At 46.2% G+C, this 24,596-nt stretch overlaps 1 protein-coding gene across 1 annotated transcript in view; it reads left to right on the forward strand.

Annotated features, from left to right (window-relative positions):
- The first annotated feature begins 204 nt into the window (after positions 1–204).
- Positions 205–24,596, forward strand: part of LOC137424685 (retinol-binding protein 1) — a 35,590-nt gene continuing 11,198 nt past the window's right edge. The window contains exons 1-4 of the mRNA XM_068112400.2: positions 205–241; positions 485–571; positions 1,285–1,427; positions 19,283–19,461. Of these exons, the coding sequence (XP_067968501.1) occupies positions 1,355–1,427; positions 19,283–19,461 (252 nt within the window). The 5' untranslated portion in view covers positions 205–241; positions 485–571; positions 1,285–1,354. The remainder of the gene's footprint in view (positions 242–484; positions 572–1,284; positions 1,428–19,282; positions 19,462–24,596) is intronic.

The following is a 24,596-nucleotide window of genomic DNA, read 5'->3' on the forward strand; positions in this document are numbered from 1 at the left end:
TAAACATCCACCAACTAATGTTGAAAGTAAAAAGATTGATGTTGATGGGACATTGTTTTATGGTTGATGGTTTTTGTGGTGATAGGACATATGATGTTGAAAATAAAATCTTATTTTCAGGTGTCCTTCCACTGCAGTGCCATGGTTTGTGACACGACACACCCTGATCTTGTGAGGTGCCAGCCCAACTGTGCAAACGCCTTCACACGTGCTCACATGATCAAGAGGCAAAGAAGATCTGGTAAGCTGTACTACTTATTCACCCAAGATCTGCTGCATTCCCTATTATTTACGACAATAATTTTGATCGTGGAGATTTGCTCTTGGCTGCAAGGAAGAAGAAAGGCACGAGGCCATTTTTTCCAAATTGAATCGTTGCAGTTATAAGATTGCTTGAATACTCCAACTTTGTGTATTTATCTTTTGATGCACAATTCATCTTCTAAATAGTTTGTAGTTAACTGAATTGTTTTTTTTTGTGCAGTTCAAGATGTGCGAGGTGTGTTCAAGGACACGATCAGCTTGAACAATCCCAATATTGTCAACCTTGATGCGATGGACGAGAAAATAGGTAAAGTCGAACACATTCATTTATTTGTTCCTGATTAGCCTTTAAAACATGATGTGGAGGATCGAAATGCCATGTAGCTTGCATGACACCCACTCCTGCTGTGCACCACCATTCCCCCCCCCCCCTCATTCCCTGCACGACACTGAAGGTGAAGTACCACAACAGGCTGCCATGTTGACAGCCAGAAGACACTCGATTGCAGCGACTGTAGCCTATGTCACATTTGCCTTGGTCTTGGTGGTTGGAGGATCCTTTATCCTGTCTCGTGCCCATTCTTCAATAATGTGTTCCAGATGGTTGTGGTTAAAACTGCCTTCTTAGGATTGTGTCCCCTAATTGACCCCATACAGCCCCCCCCCCCCCCCCCCCCGCCTACGCACTTCATCCACTGCATTCTTACGATGTCCCTTGCATTGCTTTATTGTATCCTATTATGTGGACTTGAACTGAAATGTTGTATACGTACCTGACATTTTAAATATTGTGGATGCTTATTTGCACTTAGCTCTTGGCCTTCACGGAGTTTTGGATATCGCTTTGTATTGTAATACAAAATGCCTTTTCCGAATAAAACTTCACTGGAAAGTTTATATTTTGTGGTCATTATATTGTAAACCTGAAACTTTGCCTTCTAGTTTGAGATGTAGGCGCTCAATCCGGCGATGCAACAAGCTTGTGACGTCAGGAGGTGGTGCGTTTGGTCTTTTCAACAGGATAATTCCCTTTGGCATCCGGCTTGCGCAAGTTGTCGAGCGCTGCTCGCTTGACTGTTCGTCACGGAGGATGCCTGTTAACTACACTGGTTACTGGGCTATGATCAGCAATGACAACTTTGAAGCGTACTTGAAGGCACTGGGTAAGTAGTAAGCACATTGTCTGGTTGCAAGGTACTTTACCGAGTGATTCTTAATCCAGCATAATATTGATATTTGCAACAGAAATCATTCACATTGGAAGAATTGAGGTCGGGCATGAAGAGATTGTTAGAGCTTTTTTACCCTTTTTTTTTTGGAGTGCAGTGTAGACACTGAATTTAATGCTACGTTAAATTACACTGGTGATTGTGCTCAAAGTTGAAGCTTCCATAACATTGAAAATCTGCATTGATGAAGTTCACGCCATTTTGGAAGTTCTCTTCGCAAAGCCGTATATGGTGACCTGATGGCCTATTGGCCTTAGGAGTCTTTTAATGTTTTTACAATTCAACTCGTAAACCCTTGCACCAGCTTCATAAACACTTGAGGAAGATCCTTCAATATAGGTTAAGTTCTTTAATAGCAAGATATTGCATGTGTAATTATAAAATAAGGCCTTTTCCATCAGTTTGTTAGATTTATGAACTAGTTCGTTCAAACTAATTCAACTTGTACTTTGGTTCCTGTTTTGAGTTGAAAGCAATCGAGTTATGCAGTCAGTGTGATGAATGCCTGTAACCCAACACCCGTTGTCATGGATGCTGAGAACAGTGCGGCACGTTGCTGATCTGCTCCCTCGTGATTATCCCACATGAGGTATCGTATGAACTTCCTGAGAACGAGTTGGCAAAGCTGATTTAGAAGCCCAGAGAATGTCTTGTGGCCTTTGACCGAACTTAACTGGAAGATTCGTATGATTGACAAAGCAATGATCAATGATGGCTGCTTCCCAATTTTTTGAACTTCATGTCATCAAACCGACTTGTTATAGCCTGAATATGTGCCATCAGATCTTAGCTAAGTGTTGAGCCTACTTGGTGTTGATTTGAGCGATGTTTGTGGAAAGCTTGGTATTTGGGTTTTTATCAGATGGTGACGGTTGATGGGGGTTTGTGAAGGGTGGGGGACTGGGGAGCACAATTGGCACAGGATTTGTGCTGTAGGTCACGAGTCTTCCCGTTCCACCTTTCCCTCAACCCGAAGAGTCTCATCCGACCAAAGTTGCAGTACTGTTTGGCTTGGGGTTAGGCTTTGTCATTAGGAGTGGCAACTGCAACTCGAGCATGTCCCATGGTTGTAAGGATGTAAAACTGTCTCACATTTGTATCTGTTGATGAAGATGGCATGTCTCGGAGGAGTCTGGTGCCTACCGTTTAAATGTGGCATGCAAGTTAATTACCTTGTGCGCATAGTACAAAGTGGGGTTAAGTGATTGGTTCAGATTTGGACAAAAATGGCGGTGCAAAACGATCCAGCCAGAGTTAACTTCATCCAAAATATCTGTTTGCCCAAGTGCATCTTTTTCTCAAAGACCAATCTGAAGTCGTCAGTTGGCACAAGGTTCAACTCTGGACTCTTCCGTTTGACCCGTTGGCTCCGTATGGTTGCCATCATAGTCAGGTTCACTATGTTTTTTCGTTTAATTTTTTTTGGAGATTAGCAAAACTATACATTTTTGGAATATTCAGAGCATGAGGAATCCAAAAATTAATGTTGGCATTTGCGTCGACACCTTTGCGAAAATGACACTCAGGACAGTGATGAAGATCTGTAAAAGCATATTCCTGAACGGTATAGACCTAGTAGATCCTGTGTACAGGACTTATAGTTCAATCTGACACTAACAAGACTGCTTTCTTGCTTTATAAACCCCATACCTATAACTTCAAAGGACTTGCAATATCATGTATTATGTAATACAGTTATATCACAAATATAAAGACAATGGTTTTCAATTACCTTTGTTTGTTGCTTTTCTATAACCCTGCGCACTATTTTGAGGCCTTTATTGGATTCCTTGACCCAGAAAACATAGGATTAGCATATTTAATTAAGTTTCCAGGTTGACTACAAGCCGAGATAGCGCAAAATATGTATTTTATGGCGGCCATTTTGAAAATCCAAAATGGCGGCCATGCAGGTGTCTGTGCAAGTGCCAACATTGATTTTCGGATTCTCCATGCTCTGAATATTCCAAAAATGTACAGGTTTGCTAATCTCCCAAAATTTTGAACGAAATTATATTTGTTAACATAGTGAACCTGACTATATTGTTGCGGATATGGGATTTGGCCTCCATCCATATCCGCTTGTAAATATTCCCCTATTTCCCCAATACTCCCCAACTATCCCCAATCCCCCATTCCCTAGTCCCATTGTCTGTAAACAACACTCTGTAGCCCCGACCTTCCCCTTTTTCCCCCATTAAATGTCGTGCCCAGGTTCACCGCATCTCACGTAGACAACTATAGGACATCTTGCTAGTTATTCTTAGTCTATGTCAGTTAAGGACTCGTTTCCATTAATTCTGACTCTTCGTTGCACCAGAATGTGATTGTATGGCACCAGTAGTGAGTTTAGGACCTCCCAATACCTCCCCACAACCTCATCTCCGCATCCTCCCATCATCTCATGGAACTACAACAACAACAACAACTACAACCACAGCGGGGGCGGCGCGGCGGCGGTGCGGGGAGTGGGCGGCCTCACTCCGGCTTGGTTAGCCGCCATTGCCCATGTGCTCCGACAGGGTTACCACGAAGGGGCTGACTGTCAGCTCCTCGTCAAGGGCGGAGCCCGGTAACCCCCCGCACCCAATAAGAAGCGGCGGGCCGATTCCATCTGGGGCGGAGCTAATGAGCCGAGGGCGTGTCACTCCCCGCTGGATATACGCAGCCACTTACCGGAGGTGACGTGAGATGCGCCCCCAGCTTGGAGAAAGAACGTCACCTCCTAGCGCTGAGAGAGACCTCCCGCATCTCTGGACCGGACCGGGTCGATTCTGCCCCTGAGCCAAGGTGCACCTTGAGCCATCGATTCTGCCCTTCCTTGCCATCAATCCCTGTGTGAGTCAGTCTTGTCCCGTTTATCTGTGGTCTGTCGGGGCTAAGATAAGACCGTGTTTAAGTGCCTACCTTTCTGTGCTGTACCTCTTGTGCGTGTAATCTAAATGTTCTGCAAACCCATATTATAACCTCCTCCGGAGGTCTTGAGAACTGTACCCCTGGTGTCGTGTCATTTAACCCAGCCGTTGTGTCCTTTCCTTCATTGATTTAGCATAGCGCGACTTAGTCAACGTTCGAGTGTAATCGGGTAACTTGTGCGAACACGGCGGCCATTCCGCTCGGCCCACCATAACATCTAAGTCGTGTCCGCAACAATTGGTGTCGGGAAGTGGGATAGGTCCCGGAGCGCGTTTCACGCGCTCGAAATTATAACAGCGAAATTTGATTGTGTTTTACAAAAAAAATAAAAACCCGAATTTTGAAAGTCGCGCTATGGCAGATCAAGACGGCTGGGTTCCGGTAGAGGAGAGTGGGGTAGAATCGACCCAGGACCCCAGGGAAGAAGTGGGGAAAATGGTGGAGGAGAGTAAAGAAGGTGTGGTTGAGGAGGTATCAGGTGCACAAAATGGCGCTCTCGCGCACGTGGTTACAGCGGCACCAAATTTTGCCGCGCCCTTTGTACCAACGGTGGAAGACATGCAATTAATTATGGCTGAAATGGAAGCCCATTTGAACCGGAACAGTGAGCGATTGTTAAACAAAATTGAAGCAACAACGAACGGAATGAGGGCCGATAGAGAGGCAAGGGAGCAGAGGGACAGAGACCGCAAGTTGGGCGAAAGGGTCCCAGGGGTGCACGAGGAGGTAAAGCGGGTCGAAAAGCGCTGGTTGAGCGAAGCGGAGGAAAGCACGGGTACAATGACGGGGGTAGAAATCGCGACACGGGGTTTGGAAAAGCCGGCGACCGATGAGGTAGAGGGTGTTTTATTAAAGCCAACGGTCGTCGAGGTGAACAAAGAAATTATGGGTATAGTTGAAATTGGAGAGACCGGGGACTTAAAGTTAAAAGAGCAACAATCGGAGGAAGGAATGGAAATTGCTCAAAGTCTAAATGCACATCCTGATGCTGTACTCGCTAATCCAAATGGAAGTTTGCAGGTTTTGGTGCAGGGAGGAAGAAGAACCCCGAAGGTGAGACGTGCTGTATATTGTGCGGGTAGATTTTGTAAAAGGATGTTTAGCGACAAAAGAATTGTCGCGCGCTTGGGATCGAGGAAGCATCTGGGCGTTGGTGGAGGGTCCCGTGTGAGTGGAAATGGCACGCGTGGGAGGAAAAAGTGTGCGTCGGCGAGTGGGTGTGTTATAAAGTGTGGGAGTGAAACCGAGTGCGAGCGAGAATGCACGTCGGGGTGTACGGAGTGTACGTGCGAGGGTGAGAGTGACACGAGGAGTGAGTTGGTGGTGGAGCGGGTGCGAGAATGCACGCTTGGAATGGTTGAGGGTGTGCGAGGAAGCACACCTGAGTGGGTCATGGCGCGAGTGTGGGAGAGCCCATCTGAGCGCGTTAGTGGGTGGATGCCAGAGTGTACGCCCATGGTGAGTGTTACGGAGGACGTAACGGAGGAGAGGTGTGGACCGAGGTGTGCGCGAGAGGTGTGGTGTGTAACAGGGAGAGCGTTGGTGGAATGTACGGACGGCGTTGGAACGCCGGGTTTTGTGAGGGTGAAAGGGGTAGCGTATGCGTGTGAGCATGCAAGTAAAGCATCGACGGTAACCAGGTTAGCGGTTAGGGCGACGGATAGCTGATGCGAGCGCTCGGTGCGAGGGGTGCTTTGTTGGGTGCGAGGCCCGGCGCGGGTCGATGCTGCGTCGCTTCTCTTCGAAGCGTCGTTGCCGATTCGGGCTTGGCCCCACCCCGCACGGTCGAGTCCGGGCCTTGGCGGGCGAGGCGACCGGTCCGGTTCAAGGGCGAGTGGGAGGAAGCGGAACGGTGCCCCCTCGTGGGGACGGGGTTCCGACCGGGGGAGATTGAGCCATCGGGCCCGGGACCGCAACGTGCCGCGCCGAGATGGTGCGTGGAATCTCGGTCCAACCAAACCACCTCCCTTGAACCGAAAGCCGGACGGATTCAACCTGCAGGCGACCAAACCACCCGAATTCATTGCTCGGCTTTACGAACCGAGTTTAATGATGTCACGGCGCACCGAGAGGATCTAATAAGTAGACGGGTGATGAGGATAGTGTTTTGGCCCCGAAATTAGAAAAACAAAATTTGATGATTGGCAAAGGATTGGCAGTAATGATTGGCAGATGATGAGTAGTGATTGGTAAATTTTTGATTTGTTGAAATTTGATGTGCAAAATTGGTAGTGGGAGATGCCCGATGTGGTGGGATGGCAACTCTGTCATCCCTCACAAAGGTGGGGCAAATGCGCAATAGCTTATGGGGTGTATGGCAGTGAAAACTAGCCCGGGTGGGTTAGGATATTGTTAGGGATCTAGCGAAGATGACATTAGGTAACGTTAAGGTTTAGATAGTGACTGATACCTGTAGTGGGGACGCAGGTAGATTAGTGTGGATTATAATGACGAGGGAGCGCAATAGTTTAAAGGGGCGACTGGGAAGCGCAAGTTTCAGAGGGGAGTAGTTAGATGAGATGATGCCGTGTGGTTGAGGATTGAAAAGGTGTGATTGCACAGGTGTGCAACTGGACAGGTGTGTGGAGCAGTGTGTGAGTAGTGAGTGTTGTGGATCAGCGCGAATGCGCTTGGGGAGAGAAGGGTGCAGGCGGCACCAAGAGTGAGAGCACAGGTGTGCAAGTACAGGTGTGTGGAGAGAGTTGGAGTAAGTGGTACGGAGTGGTGTGCATGGTGCGAAGGTGTGAATGGGGGAAGAGTGGACCCCCATCACGGATACCCGGGGCGGGTAGTGTAAGTGTTAGGTAGAGGGTATAGGTAAATTGTGGTTGGATATTGGCATTTGTGGTGCGGTTGCAGAATGGTATTGTGGATGGGTGCATTAGTGTTGTGGAAATGGCTGGGCGTGTAGCCTGTTAGTGTGTGTAGTTGGTTGGGCACTCCACCACTGTGAGGATGTCGGCCAGGTGAGGCCGCAGGTGGGCTCTGGGAGCCGGTAGAGTTGTGGATGGGGCCCGAGGATCCGGAGGACGGACCCGGGTAGCCCAGTGCCAGAGAAGGCACCGAGTGGGGAGAGCGCCAGAGGGCCTTCCCCAGGTAGATAGGTTAGGGTGAGGAGCAGGTAAGCTCGGAGGCAACTGCAGTGGTGGAGGTGTGCAGGTGGGTAGACCGGCTAGGAGAGCTACACGTCGCAGCCCAGAAATTGTGCGAGGGCACAGGGAGATGAATCGGGGGAGTGAGACCCCAAATTGAAAAGCACCACAGTTTGGTCAATGGGAATTGGTTTTTAGAACCCATAGTGTAAAAGGGCCAATGGTTTGGCAGGGAAAGACCCCGGGTAATGTAAAGTTGTTAAAGTCATTTAGGAAATAGTTAGGATTGATGAACCTGTCGCACCATACGCAGCCACTTACCTGTGGTGATGATGACTCCACACCTGTGTTTTCTTTGTTCTGTGGTGCAGGAAATGAGAATTGCTGTTGGATTTGTGAGACGCATCACGACGTGGATGAGACATTGGGGTGATTCCATCTCTCCCTCCTTAGGAGGGACTGATGATGAATTGGTGATGGCAAATTATGATGTTGAGTTGGAGATGGCAAATTTTGATGAGAGTTGAAAATGGCAAATTTGATTGGTTAGGAGGGAGAGAAGACGAATTTGGTTTATGGGAGGAACGGGGAAGACAGTAGGGACGTTTGTTGATTTGTAAAGTAGATGTTTATGGGTAGTGTTGTGTTGTGTGGATACAGTAAGGGGTAAGGGGGGGGCAATGTAGGTTACCTGGTGGGGGGGGGGGTGTACGGTAGGAACGTACCTGTCTCACCTGGTTCCCATGTGCCCCTAGTGTGCATCACCTTGTATTGCGTGCACTTTTGCGCCCTTACCACCTTACTCACTTGTCTGCTTCTTTTGTCTCCCACCTCCGAGGATCTGGCTTTGGGGCAGAGAGAGAGGAGAGAGAGGTGCTGGCTCCGCAGTTGTGGGCCTGCACTTTCGCTGCTTGCTGCCGGGATCGATACACCATATGGACCGCAATTTTTGTGGCCGCCCACCATGGACCGCAGTTCTCTTGCGGGCAAGCACCACCCGTGGATGGACCTATGGGTCAACGTGGCACCTATGCCATACAGGTGAACCACTTTTAGTTGGCCCCCTGACGGCCACAATACAGAAATGGACACGGTTGGCGCCTTTCTTTATTTTTAAAGAAGCCAGAAGGCCAAGTGCACTTCAAGAAGGCAAGACCAGCGGCAGAACATCGGCCGGCTGCAACACCACCGGTGACGTTGAACATTTTATTGGTGCACCGGATGGTGCTGACTGTACATGATGGGGTGGTGCTTTTGGTGCTTGGAAGGGGTGCTCTGCACATTATTAAAGGCCGTAAGGCCACAGAGCACTCGTGGGTTGGTGTATCGATGCTGGCATGCGTGCTCTCTCTATGCATAACATCTGCATGTGTTCCTCCAAAAACAGGTCCTGGATCGTAGTGTAAATATCAGCGTAGTCTTGTGTAAATAATGCTCCCTACCGGCTGTATGTGTAGTTTGAGGATTCTTTCCGCGATTCGGTTATCCTGTGGGTGTGTTTCTGTGAGGAGAAGGGTGCAACGTCGCAGGGGGACATATTTACTCATTTGTGAACATCTGTAAAACTGTCGCACTCAGGGTAGAGTTAATAGTAGCGGGAACTACATCTGAGTGCCACACTAACGTAGGTAAAGATTTATCGGGTCGGGACGCCCCGACGTAGAGAAGGGTGCAATGTTGCGGATATGGGATTTGGCCTCCATCCATATCCGCTTGTAAATATTCCCCTATTTCCCCAATACTCCCCAACTATCCCCAATCCCCCATTCCCTAGTCCCATTGTCTGTAAACAACACTCTGTAGCCCTGACCTTCCCCTTTTTCCCCCATTAAATGTCATGCCCAGGTTCACCGCATCTCACGTAGACAACTATAGGACATCTTGCTAGTTATTCTTAGTCTATGTCAGTTAAGGACTCGTTTCCATTAATTCTGACTCTTCGTTGCACCAGAATGTGATTGTATGGCACCAGTAGTGAGTTTAGGACCTCCCAATACCTCCCCACAACCTCATCTCCGCATCCTCCCATCATCTCATGGAACTACAACAACAACAACAACTACAACCACAGCGGGGGCGGCGCGGCGGCCATGCGGGGAGTGGGCGTCCTCACTCCGTCTTGGTTAGCCGCCATTGCCCATGTGCTCCGACGGGGTTACCACGAAGGGGCTGACTGTCAGCTCCTCGTCAAGGGCGGAGCCCGGTAACCCCCCGCACCCAATAAGAAGCGGCGGGCCGATTCCATCTGGGGCGGAGCTAACGAGCCGAGGGCGTGTCACTCCCCGCTGGATATACGCAGCCACTTACCGGAGGTGACGTGAGATGCGCCCCCAGCTTGGAGAAAGAACGTCACCTCCTAGCGCTGAGAGAGACATCCCGCATCTCTGGACCGGACCGGGTCGATTCTGCCCCTGAGCCAAGGTGCACCTTGAGCCATCGATTCTGCCCTTCCTTGCCATCAATCCCTGTGTGAGTCAGTCTTGTACCGTTTATCTGTGGTCTGTCGGGGCTAAGATAAGACCGTGTTTAAGTGCCTACCTTTCTGTGCTGTACCTCTTGTGCGTGTAATCTAAACGTTCTGCAAACCCATATTATAACCTCCTCCGGAGGTCTTGAGAACTGTACCCCTGGTGTCGTGTCATTTAACCCAGCCGTTGTGTCCTTTCCTTCATTGATTTAGCATAGCACGACTTAGTCAACGTTCGAGTGTAATCGGGTAACTTGTGCGAACACGGCGGCCATTCCGCTCGGCCCACCATAACATCTAAGTCGTGTCCGCAACAATATTATCCAACAACTCACAATGGGCCATTTTTACATTAGGGACGCAATACAAATTTTTATATCAACCCATTCCCCTTCCCATCCATGGCCTATATGCAGTATCACTTGTATCTCCTTTTCACTTTTTCTTATGCAGCTTATCCTCATTTGTTTGACAATTCCTATCTTCACAATGTAGTCCCCATCCCCTTTGTGTATACATATTATGCAGATAGCTCCAATTTATCAGGTGTTGGTGCTGCAGCATAATTTTAACCTCACGTGTGTATACCTGTAACTGAATTTCAAGTGTCAGGCCAGCTTCATTGGTAGCTTACTGTGCCCCTTTTCCCCTCCACCTCACCCCCAATACGAGAGCAGAATGGATAAACAAAATGGGGCAAAGGGAAAGTGGTGCGATGAAAAACTTATGCACCTGCACAAGTGAAGGGAGGGCGGTCAGTGGTTCATACTTCAAACCTTGGCTAAGGTCTACCAAAGACGAAAAATGGTATGTGCTCGATACCAAATATTTATACAGAGCATGGACAAACACATTGGCAATACTAGTGCAGGCTTTGATGGGCCTCAAGGCTTCCTCCTGTCCTGAATTACCTTTTGAGGGAATTGTTATTAACATCTTCTCGGTGAGTGCCCATTTGTAGAAATGGGAGAGAAGCGAACACATGGTGGCAGTGCACAGTAGAGCTGTGTTCCAGTTGTACCTGGAGCTGCCAGGATGGCCTATCGGTGAGCACCCTCACCTCTGAGCTGTCTGGCCTTAGTTCAAATCTCAGCACAGCTATAAACTGTCCCCCTGGTGTTTCACAGGCTGAAACAATCTGCCAATTTGTGCTCCACCTCTCAGATTGATGTTGAAATGTTCTTCCCATCTGCCGACATTAGTTGGTGGCGGGAGGGTAAATATCCCACAGTGTCCTTCGAAGAGTCGGCAAGCTATCGCTGGCACCATGAACAAATTCCAAATTCCTGCCCTATCCTACAGGGAGCACTGCATCAGTGGTGTAGTCTAGTTTTTTGTAGTGGGTATACTGTGATTTTTCCCTTCCAGCCTCATAGTCACCCGTCCCAGAGCGACGCGCCCCGGAGCGACACCCCATAAGCACCACCACACTCACTAATGCATACAGTATGCATCTACACGTAATTGAGAGCATTCTGAAAGACTGGTTATGTGTTATCAACATCAATTTATTTTCAATTTTTTAGCAACAAGACTCAGCTAGTTAAGAGCTATTTAGCTTCGATGTTATGTGAATGTGTTAACAAATAAAGGTTGAAAAGGCACTTAACATCATCAAAGTATCCATACTGGGTTCACTGTGTTAGTCCACAAGCCCTGGAAAAAGGATGGAACACCAACAGACAGCCCAGCTCCTGTTCCACCTGGTTTGCTGGCAGTGTGCTTGGGGTGGGGTAAGAAGGGGAGGGTGGGTAGCCTGGTAGTCTACAATGCTTTCCAAATATGTTTGTAGTTGTATTCGGGCATCTGAGGTGTGCATTGCCTCCTTGCTTGCGTGGCAGAGCGATGGCTTCTCAACCATGTTGTGACGTACTTCCTTGGCTCAAAAAGTCTTACAGGGGGACCATTGATGCTGATCATCATCAAATTACTTACATTGGACAACAACAGTGTAGATCTCTTGTCCGTGCATACATTGTTCATGAGAATGAAGCCCCTTTCACACTCCGCAGTGCTGCAAGGGATGGTCTGCATGCATCGTATGAGTGGTTTTAGGCTTTCAGGCTCACTGTCTGGGTGCTCAAGGAAATCTCTCATACCATTAACTGCTTGCTCTTCACAAAGATTGAACCGCCTGCACAGTCGTTTCACTTGTGCCTCACCATGCCGTATACCAGGTGTTGATGGCCAGTTGTCTGTATCCAGAACGCTGAGATCATGAAGCATTTCACCTTCAAATGAGAGGCGCTTCTCCATGTTGTTGATCAGACTTTGTAGGAACTGCTTTGCATTGATTGGTGTGAGCTTTGCATTTGACTCCAGGGGAACCGATCCAAAATGTCCCATAGCCTGTGCTGTCAGTGTCTCCTCTGATTTCTTTCCTGGAGTGTCTTTGAATGATGCCAGCACTCTGATGGTGCGCTTCAGAAGCTGGTGTGCTCTCAAGAGTGTGATTGAATGGGCCTGGAGTTGCTGAGACAGGTTTGCAAGTTCAGACAGTGCATCGTACATGAGTCCAAGGTCACACAGGAATTCCTTGCTTTGCATACGACGTGCCAGGCCTCTGTAAGTTTGTCTCTCTTTGCTGTTTCTTGCTTGGTCTCCCGCAGCATTTTCAAAGTGTCTGTTGAGTGCTTCATACGACCTCCACACAGCCTTTACAGAACGGAAGCTGCTGGCCACCCATCGCGTACTTAAAACTCTGCCAATTTTCAGGACTTGTGAGCCCACTTCTTGTGCTGCTTCCAGAAGCTGCCGTGAATTTTTATTGGACTGACTGTAGATATTGTGGATCTTCTCCATGAACGCCTTGAAGTGGTTGACTGCCTGAACCTCATCCACAGCATCAGATACAGCCAGTTCCAAACGGTGGTTCATGCAGTGCCATGTGAAGAGGTTAGGGTACCTTGCATTCATCCTGGTTGCCACACCAGAGTTCTTGCCTAACATGACACTGGCTCCATTAGAAACAAATGAGACCCAGTTCTTTTGAAGCCACTCTTCACTGAAGCCTGCAGTCTCCAAACAGTTCAGTAGAGCTTCTTCTATACCCCTCTGCCCTTTGGCTCTCCAGCTCAACCAGCTCCAAGAACACAAATTCAGGAGTAGCTCCATCTACTGAGGCTTTCACGTTGACAATCATGGCAGATTTGTGGCTGAGAGATGTAGCCTCATCAATGAGGACAGACAACTTGCTTGAAGACGACACAATACTGTGAACTTTTTTTTTCTGCATCTCTTTCGCTATGTGGTCCACAATTTTTGTGGAACTGTACCTTGAGTGCAGACTAGTGCCCATGTTGACACCATTTTTTTCCTGAAGCTCAATGAGATTGTCATGGTCAGTGAAAGGTCAGTTCATCTTCGCAAGATAGTATGCTGTTCTGAATACAGCATCTGTCTCAGCCAACACAGCCTCTGACACAGCTCTCACCAAATTTCCAAGTGAATCTTGTTTACCCTTTTCAGTGAGCGCCTGGGCTACTTTGTGTGCCCTGGACGTCTCATGTCGTTCAGTCCACACGGCTGGCCAGGAGTTCTCAATCTCAACTGTCTCATCATCTGAAACAAGGAGAAATAAAAACATTGTATTCTGTTGACTACTGCACACAGACACACACAGACACACACTATTGTATATCTGAGCTGGCTCTCTTTTCTCGTTGTTTACAATGGGTACTACTGAGCATCGGGAGCTAGCCAAGCTTTCACAGTGCGCTCTAAGCAGCTAAGCTTGGCGCTGTTTAGCTAGCTAGCAACATACAGCTCGTTGGTGGACAAGCCATCTCTCCCCTTCTCCCACAATTATTGATCCACCACACTAACGTTAGTGAGGTTAGCTAGTTCTAGATAGAATTCAATATACCAACAATCCCATGCTGTTACAGTTATGTTAATGATAACTATGCTACTTTCACTTACCAGGTAGGGTGATAGCATCGGGCTCAGTTTCTGTAACGTTACCGCGTAACGTTAGGATAGCATCAGCCTCACCTGGCTCTTTTTCTATAGTTTCTGTAACGTCAGTGTCACCCGAAGCGGCAGTAGCTTCAGGAGCAGGCTTGCGAAAACACTCAAAGAGTGTCGTTTGAGTGTGCTTACTTTTGATCTTTTCGTTTTTCTCCTTTATTGATTCACATTATTTTCGCGCCGAGAATGACCGTGAAGCAACTGTGTGGTTGTTCCTTGGTAGGTGACGTCAGATCCGGGTCACAGGTCACGGAAGCCCCAATGCCATTAGTCAGTGCTTCTTAAAGGGCCTATCTCATTCGCGGAGACGTTGCCGCGACTGCCGCGACTGATCAGTCGCGGCAACTCGGGCAACTCGGGCGACTCGGGAGACCAAAAAATGGCTTGCGCTCTCACCAAGGCGACGCCAGGGCGACGTCTGCGCCAGGGCGATGATATTCATCACTACTCCTTTCGCTACATTTTTTACATATTTTTGCATGTATTTATTTTAATGCAATTAAATATAAATTCAATGCAATTTAAATATACACTCACATGTAGGTAGGGGCTTCTTGATCTCCTCGAAGATGTTCTGCATATCAACAAGGAAGGTTTCAACCGCTGCTTTCTTGTATTGGTTATCTTTGTATCTTGCATACGATTTATCGTAAAATTCCGGATGATCCTCCCAGAAGTCAGCCATTGCCTCTTGATGCCCCTCTTTCCAATCATATTGTTTTCTAGTCGGATCGCCGCTGGAACCATGTTCCTCATCTTCTCTAGCATCAACTGCTGCCTCAGCATCCACAAACTGCGCTGAAGCTGCTACAACTGCTTCATCCTCCTTCTTCTTGCCCTTCCGGCCCCCACTGCCCTTGGGTGGCATGGTGGAAGGACAGTACTACTCTGGAGTTGGAGCTGTCCCCTGGCAAGACAAGATGGTGGGGCCTCTTCCAAGGCAGTACAAGGAGCAGCAGCAGTAGCAGGAACAAGTACCAAATGATGAAGACCTTGACCGGATCCTGTACCTGACTTGGACCAGGAGTGAAGGTGTCTCGATGATGCCAGCACGCGCTCAGTCACGTGGTCTCTAAAGTGGGTCAAGCAGCGTCAAGCAGCGTCGCGGAGACGTCGCCGCATCGTCGCCGCAACGTCGCCGCAACGTCTCCTCAGTCTCCTTGGGCTCCAGCAGGTCGCGGAGACGTCGCGGAGACGTCGCGGAGACGTCTCCCCAGTCGCGGACAAAATTAGTCTCCGCGACGTCCAAAAAAATCGAACATGTTTGAATTTCCCGCGACTTCCCGGAGACCTGGCTAATCTCCAGGAGACGTCGCGGAGACTCGAGTCGCCACCAGGTCGCCACCTAGTCTCCAGGCCAATGAGATAGGCCCTTAACACAGACGGGGTGAATTTTATCAAATCAAATCAAATTTTATTCATATAGTGCATTTTATGAATGAAAGTTATTTATATAGCGCATTTTATGAATGAAAGTGTGAAAGTTCTGTCACGAAACTATGTTGTTACGTATCCTCGCGCATTTTTAAGTGTGTATACGGAAATTCTGGACCTTTCCTAGTGGGTATACGGCGTATACCTGTGTATCACGTAGACTACACCACTGCACAGCTCCCAGCAATGCTACAAACTAGCAACCACAGGCTTCTTATGAAATGCATTATCTGGAGACGTTTGCTGGTGGATGATTTTACTTTGAAGATTTTGAGGTCCTGCCAACTTCCTCAGGTGAGAAATTATTGTCCAACTCTTCTCCACTTTGATTGAAATATATTTTTGTGTGGGACAAAATTGGCTGGTATGTGCCATCCTACATCCTGTATCAAGGAAGGAGGAAAAAAACCCAACAGCTTCGGCTCGGCCAAAAGAAAAATACCAGAACCACCATTTGCCAATAAGTTGTGGCAAAGAGGATGGAGCTCTGGGCTAACAGAATGGCCTCGATGCCATTCCGCAATCCCTGTGTGTGCCTCATCACATGAGACCCTTTCATGAAGTGTTGAAGCACATTTTCTGGTATGGCCTCCATGCTCCTCAGATAATACACACCATATTTTACATAATTGAAATGCCTGGATGCAAAAAAGTAAGGCATCATCAGTTTAACCACTTGTTGGTGAAGAGGACAATCAATCACCTTCTCATTCTGCCCTCACAAACAGCATCATCATAAGTACTGGTTTTATGAAGACGTCAACCCACATCTTTGTAGTGTGACTTCTAGATGTCAGGTCTTCCAGCGCAGTCGATCGATGATCATGGCGCTTTAGCTGACCTTGCCCGACAACATCTGAGTAGCTCGTCAGCCACCGTGGGCATAACTTTCATATTTATTGGAAACTTCTTTCCAGTTAGCATTTTGCCCACACCTTTAAACACAGACTCCAAAATCTGTGCCAGGCCAGACTGGTGGCATATCTGGCTTCCTGGGGCCATTGTATCTGACAATATCAAGCTCATATTTCTCTTTGCTTTGTCATCTGTCTTCTTAAGGCATGGTATGTCCTGTTCTTGTTGGTGTGTTTTAACATCTGGTTGAGTCATGAGAACTGCTGACGAATGGGTTTACAATTTACCATTCTGAGATGCTATAATCGACATCAAAATTGTCGACCATGATCAGTATTGATGATAATTACAATATTTAGTAGCTTGATGATAATTAAAGGCTATTTGGATATTTGTTCAGGAAGAAATTTGGTATTTTGGTGGCCATTTTGTTTTCTGCTAATTATCTCAAATTGTGCTGACAGAGGTTCAGTAAAATTATTTTGGAAATCGGTTGTCTTGGCAAGCAAAGTCCATCAAGAAAACAAACAACCTTAAAACGCCAAAACGAGCTTGAGCCCAGCAGCTGCCGGACTATCACGCTTTAATACATTTGCGGAGCTAACTAAACTATACTGTTAACCCATAGGAGTCATTTCAACAAATTGATTAATTAATCGGATTCTGTTGTTTGAGGGGTGGGATGTTCGTTTTTAGAATGTTGCATTTATACATTACCATCATAATCATGTAACATGCTCTGTCGTCTATACGAAACGTCGTTTTTGCCGAATAGGTTTCTTGGCTGTGGTTACAATCCCGGCTGGGTCGCCACTCTGAAACAGGATATGAAAATTTTGTTGTAATTTATTTCGGGTAATTTTGCAGGAATTTAATTTGTTCATGGTGCCGACGACGATAGTTCGCCTGCACTTTAAGAAAGACACTGTGGAATCTTTAACATCCACCAGCTCATTCCGGCAGATGGGACTCCCAGTTCACAGTGTATCCAATGAGCGGAACACACATTGATGCCTATCCATCCTAAAATGGTCCTGCCTGTGAAACACAAGGACGTAAGTTTACAGTTGGGCCAAGATGCGAACCCGTGCCAGACAGCATGGAGGCCAGTGGTCATACACATAACCATCTTGCCAACCCCATGTATTCATAACTTCTGCAAAAATGTTGGAAATACGTGTTGTCCCTTTTAGTCAGGTGGCTTAGTGAAATTACCATTACCGGGCGGATAAAAGCACAATATTTAGCATGACGCTCCGTTAGGGCCTATTACTTAATGATAGCCTAGGAGCCCTTCGAAATGTAAAAAAAAGTTCATGTAAAACACCAAAATTCAAGATGGCCGACATCAATGACAAAATATAGCTTTTCTCGAATCCTGGTAGTCATAAGAAACCCAGGGTGGTTGACAAATTTGAGATTTTGAGGTAGTTGAATGTTATTGTGGACATTATAATCGTACCAATACATTATAAAATATTATAAAGACCAATAAATGGCAAATTTCAAATAAACATCCACCCTCTTCTGGAAGGGAAATATTATCACCCAATAAAGTGAATAATAGTGAATCATGTATTTCAGTAACTGGCCTTGTGCTAGTCAAGACGATATTAAAAAGTACAAGGCATTTATTAGAATAACTACAGTAATTTGAATTGTACAGACAAAACTCAATTTTCAAGCAAATAACATCACTAGGTCTCCAAGTAGTTCTCAATTTCCCTTGCTCTCTCACACTACGGAGACAATAGTAGGCCATTTCATGGAGTTGAGTTGGAATGCAATTTGTTTATAATAACAGTCACAGTTTCTTACAAAGTATGAGGCATTGTCCTGTGATGTCTCTTGCAGTAACACACAGTTTGCAATGCTCTATGGAGTAGATTTGCACTTGCAAAGTGGTGAGCAGTCCATATTTGATTTGCCACATTTGCAGTTAGAGCAGTCTCCTTTGCAGGAGCATTTGATCAGCTCCCTGCACGATCTGGAAACCTCTGGAATTGTCAACCAAACTGGTATCCATGACTGTGATACCTTGGTCAAGGCAAAATTATGTGGAGAAGGAACCACCAGCTGTGTTTGTGTGCTGGTCGTCCAGATTCCTGCTTGATACACTGCGCGTCGGACATGTTGGAGTAGCGCATCCTTGGTGGGTGGCAGTTTGTCCATTGCTCGATTCTTCTGGCAGAAGAGTTCCCTTCTTGTCTCGTTGACAGAGCTCAAAGGACTGGTTTTGTCATGCAGGATAACAGTCAGTCTCTCGAGCTTCTGGAAAGGTTCATCGTCGAAATCCAGCAGCTGGAAGGGATGACCGGCCAGATACACAAATGTCTCTGTGACGTCTTCGTCGACCTGCCAGGCTTGCCAGACCGACTTCTTGCCCTTGCCGTTGAAGGCAGAGGTTGTATCGTAACCTGAAAATGCGTGGAACACAGGTAATGCTCGTGATTGTGGCTCCCCCAGGCATGCACATATGGCGTTGATGTGGTAACACCTGTAATTCTTGCCCATGCCAAAGGCCACCCAGATGTCGGCCAAAGGTTGAGTCGCAATCAGATCATGGAATGTGCCATTTTGAATTTTGGTGTTTTACATGAATTTTTTTTTTACCTCCGGAGGGCTCCGAGGCTAACATTAATTAATAGGCCCTAAGGGAGCCTCATGCCAAATATTGTGCTTTTATCCGCCCGGTAACGGTAATCTTTAAATATAGCACTAAGCCACCTGACTATTTGTTCCATTCCACCTTCATGCACTGGCCTACTCAGCCGCTGCAGCCTTGGATTTTCAGATTAAGAACCCAAGCACCAGTGATTTCAACACTATCTCTTCATTCCATTAATTTAAGCTGCTTTTCCAGTCAACCTTTTCTGATTCGAAGAAATTCTTACAAATAGAAATGTGATGCACTTTTTTGTCTATTTATTTATTTATTGCTACATTGACTAGCGTGGTATTCATAGGGTTAAAGCTTTCCTTCAACACCAAAGAAAGAAATTTCTCTACAGGAGGGTTTGCTTTATTTCTGTGCAATGGTCATGTCTCCCCCACAGGAATCAACATTGCTTTGCGCAAGATTGCCTGCTTGGTAAAGGTCGACAAGGAAATAATGCACGAACAGGAGCACATGGTCATCCGCACGCTCAGCAGTCTCCACAACTATGTCATGGACTTTATAATTGGCCAAGAGTTTGAAGAGGATCTTCATGGTGTCGATGGTCGCAAGTGTATGGTGTGTTTCTACCTAGCTTTTGCTTTACGATTTTTTTTCTTTACCAATTAAACAATTTGAGGCAAGTTTGAGAGGTTCCAGGTGTTCAGGTGTAAGGGTAATGAATATACACAACATAGGAAATTGAAGTTTTGATGTGTTTAATATAAAGTTTTCACATGCAGGTTGTACCATTGTGAGTGTGAGCAATGTTGGGCCCTGTTAAAAAAAAGTGACCTTCAAGTCTGAAAAGCACGACAAAAGATAGATGTACAACAACATTCAACAACCACGGGCAGAGGAATGCAAGTGGCTAATGTGTGCAAGGACAATTGGACATGCATTTGGGGATTTCTTTCAATTTTTTTTAGGACAAGGCAGGTTGGGAAGAGGAGGAGCACTGGCACGACACACCGAGCTCTTTAATTGTGTGGCCAATTGAAGACCTGAGCGGAAGAAGTACTTAAGTCACATTCTTGGGCAAAGTGAGTTAGAACCAGGAGCTACATGTAAACTCTAAAGTATGGTAAAATCCATGTCTGTAATATTTTTGCATTATTATTTTGTGACTTCAGTACTACTTCCACTCGGGTCTTCAATTAATCTAAATCCAATTTTTCTCTCGTATTTCCCAATTCCCTTTTAAAAGTGCTGCCCTTTTTATATGCAAAATTGAGGGTCAGTAGAGAGGAGAAAAAGGCCAGCTTCGGCCAGCGTAAGAGTTAGTGTCCGCTCTGAGTCTGCCAAGTCAGAAGCTCGAATCCTGGATCTTGAGGTCGTTGAGATCCCGGATCCAGGATTACATACAACTTAGTAACAAAGACTTCAAAAACTGGTGCGTAGTGTTTTCTTGCTTGATGCTCAGCATTTAAAAATTATGGAGCACTGACAAATAAACACAAGTTGGTAATAATATCGTGGGCTTTGGGCCTAATGGCCTCCTCCTGTATGGAAGCTATCATGATATAGTCAGGTTCATTATGTTCAGATTTATAATTTCGTTCTTTTTTTGTGGAGATTAGCAAACCTATACATTTTTGGAAAGCTTATAGCACCAGGAATCCGAAAAACCATGTTTCCATTTGCGCAAATTTTTCTTTGGCGGCCATATTGGATTTTCAAAATGGCCACCATCGGAAACCTATTTTTCGCGATATCTCAACATCCGAACCACCTAGAGTGCTGATTCCAACACCTATACCCACATTTTTGGGGATGAGGAATCACATGAAGCCATCTAAAATAATCTACTCATTTCATTTCATTTCATAATTCATGTACATGAAAATAATCATTTCAACATGTTCAGTTCATGTACATGGAAAGTCATTATATCAGACCTAATATTTCATTTAAAATAAACCTCATGAAGCTCACAATTACTTACCTGTTGTCGTTTTATATATTTGCAGGTCTTGAGAGAAGATGGGTGAAGTTACGACTCAGCCCACACAGTGGCAGCACTGCATAATTTGTCAAACCGCTTCAGCAAAATATGGAACGCTTGTCCAGCAGCCCAAACCGGACTCGTTTGAACACTTGCTACAAACCCTTAATGATAGAGCAGCCTACCATGATGGAAAATATGTTAAAATTCACAGTCGCTTAAAGGATGAAACAAGTGAAAGTCTGCAATTCAATAATGCAGTTTGGCATCGTATCTGTTATTCAAATGCAACCAACAAAGAGAAGGTACAACGTGCCAAAGACCGCCATCAATATCACATTTCAGCCGGCTCCTACACAGAGAAAAAACGTGGACAAAAGCGAAAAAGCACAGAACTGGACGAACCATCAACTTCCACCACCAGTCCGTTTACACGTTCTGCAACAGCTCCATTCATTAAGGAACATTGCTTTTTCTGCCAGGAAGATAACGAGCAAAAATTGTACACATTGAGAACAGAAAACGGTGGGAAAGCATTACACGATGCTGTGGAGCTGTCTGGAAATCTCACCCTGCAAACTAGGTTAAACACATCCATCTCACCCACTGATGCACATGCAATCGATGTTCAATACCACAAGTCATGTTGGACAACAAATGTATTCCATGTGTTACGTACCAAGGATAACAAGGGAACAACAGAGAGAGGTCATCCGTTTCAAACATCATGTTTGATTGAGTTGATTAGCCTTATCGACTGTCAAACTCAGAATAAACAATACTTATCCATGGCACATATTGAAACAACATACATCAACTTGCTTGGTGGCACAGATGCATTGGCGCACCACTTCCCTGCATATAGTAGACACTGGCTCAAGGAGAGAATTCTTCTAGAACTACCACACGTAACGTCTGTTAGGCAAAAGGACAGGAGAAAACCTTCTGTTCTTTACTCCCCAGATGCATGCGAATCCGATATGGTTCAGTCTGCCATGATAGAAAGTGAAGTAGACGATCTGAATATTATCTATAAAGCAGCAAAGGCATTGCGCAGAATTATCAAGAACTTCCACCAACAGGAAAACTCATCCGATGCTATACAGGTCACTAGCAGCACAGATGATGTTCCAGCAGCACTCCACGCAATGATCAGATGGGTTATGGTGGGGCCAACAGAAACACTAGAAACTGAAAAACGAACCACTCACGTTAACAGAGAAGTACTCACTGTTAGTCAGATGCTATTGGGTGGATTCAAATCTGACAAGCAAGTGAACTATAGGCCCAAAACTGATTCTGCGACCTTCCGATCAACCAAATCACAAGAAACTCCACAGTCTCTAGGATTAGCCTTGGCAGTTCACCATGACACAAGAAACAAGAAACTCCTGGAAAGTCTCTGCTCTCAAGGTTACTGTGTCTCATACAGTCGTGTTATGCACCTCGAAACAGCCCTAGCAAATGCCATTGTGGAAAACACCCTGAAGTTCCAAGGACTTTATGTTCCTCCATTTTTGAAGAAGGGAACTTTTGTGTTTTTTGCAGCTGATAACACAGACTTTGCTGAAGACAGCGTGGATGGCAAAGGGACAACCCATGGAACAATCATTGCTGTTTATCAAAAACGTGACACTCAAGGAGAAACATTGGCGCCACAACTGAGCATAGCTGACACTACCAGTTTGTCAGTGACCCCGTACCAGGTTCCTATGCTTCATTGTGACAAGCCGGTGCCGAAAACCATAAAGAGAACAGACACATTCCACATCAGCAAGGATGGTATATCACCAGCGTATCACCTTACACATCTAGGATGGTTGGTTGCTCTATGATCACCAGAATGCAGAAATCAAACAGCACATATATACCTGGTTGGGCAGGATACCACTCATTGCTGTCGGGTAGTCACAGTTTGACACAAGTCGGAGTCTTACCCCTTCTACCTGAAGTAGCACACGAGTGGTCGACTCTTCTGACCGTCATCTTTCAGACAACTCAGCTAAAGAACTTAGTTGTTGGTACAAGCCACCCTACAGTCATTTCCTGGGATATGGCCCTCTATGAAAAGGTGATAAGGCTGCTGGATGCAAGGCCAGACCTGAAAGGTACCGTTGTACCTCGGCTTGGCGAGCTGCATGTGGTCATGGCTGCTTTGAGAGCCCTGGGTACTTCCATTGAGAACTCAGGTATTGATGACGCGTGGATAGAGGCCGACCTCTACGGACCTTCAACAACAAGGCAGATCCTGAGATGTTCGCATTACAAACGCACTCTCCGTGCTCATATTTATTCATATATAGCACTTTATGAAATGGCGCTGGACCTGTTCTTCAAAGATTATCCACAGTTGAAAGCCGTTTGCTCAGATATGTCAGAAGAAATAGACGAGGCATGTTCAGAAAAGGACAAGTTCACCAAAGCCACAAGTGTGAAAGAAGCCAACACAAAACTGTTGAATGTCATCACTACAGCTGATGTTGTGAACATATTCAAGACTTGGGAAACAGAACAATCCAAAAAAGCCATGTTCAAGTCCTTGATGAATTACCTGCATCGAGTGGAGACAATTCTGTTCTTTGTGGAAGCTTCTCGGGACGCAGATCTCAAACTCCACCTCGAATCTGGTGAGGCACTCAGCAAGCTATTTTTCTCCATGGATCGTATCAAATACAAACGTCTTTGGCCGCGATACATAGCAGATATGTATGACCTGAGGAAGACGCATCCGGCCACATACAGGGAACTCGAGAATGGAAATATCTCAGTAACGAAATCTAGCATCCCCTTTGTATCAATCGGTGCAGACCACGCTTGTGAACAGGAAAACAGAGCAATGAAGGTTCATTCTGGACTTCCAGGCATCTCCAATAATGCCAATGCAAGGCAGAGATTCTTTATGGCCTCTCCAGAATTGTCACGGCTGACCAGAGAATTCAAAGATCAGTTCGACACCAAAACAGACAAAGTGACAGAACACCACGAAATTAGTCCGAGGGCAGTGAATCTGAACAATACAGCGGTTGAAAAGATCAAGGCTGCTATCATGAGTCATGGCAATCCATTTACCACAGAAGGAAATAGCATATACAACTTGATCACACATGCCTATGTCCCAGAGGAGCACACGTCACAAATCCTGAATATCGACAACATTGGTCAACACTTGTACGAAGAGTATGTTGACGAAAGAATCAACGGAACAGTCAGCTTATTTGCACCCGTGAAAAAAGAAAACAACACGATGTACTTGTCTGGTGTGAAGAAGACCAAGATCATGCTCAGGGACAAGTCAGTCGACTTGAAGGAAACAAAAGACTTGTATGGAAGGCTGATGATATTGACAAAATCAAGCCGTGATGTTGACCAGAAAGACGCAATAGGCAACTACGAATTCACCCTTACACCTCGCGCCTTGTTCGCACCAAACGGTGACCTGCTTCCTTGCCTTGACAAGTCAAAGTTAATCCATCTCCTTGTGAAACATGGAGACTTAGCTCCGGGTGACTTAGCTCCGACCTCAAGTCCTCAAGCTCAAGTCCATAACTCTGCAGCTATGAAAATAGCAGTAGTCGACGCCATGGTTCTTGTACAGAAATTGTCGACAAAACCAGCTGCAACAGTAACCGTTGAAGATCTCAGTGTCAGCTTTAATACCAGATTGATGTCACTGACAAGACATTTTGACGAAGTTATCCTCGTGTTTGATACTTACAAGGCCGATTCGTTGAAGCAAAGCACAAGACAAAAAAGACGAGGGGGGCACAAT

Source organism: Myxine glutinosa, chromosome 4, assembly GCF_964187855.1.
Source record: "Myxine glutinosa chromosome 4, kmMyxGlut1.1, whole genome shotgun sequence".
Lineage (NCBI taxonomy): Eukaryota > Metazoa > Chordata > Myxini > Myxiniformes > Myxinidae > Myxine > Myxine glutinosa.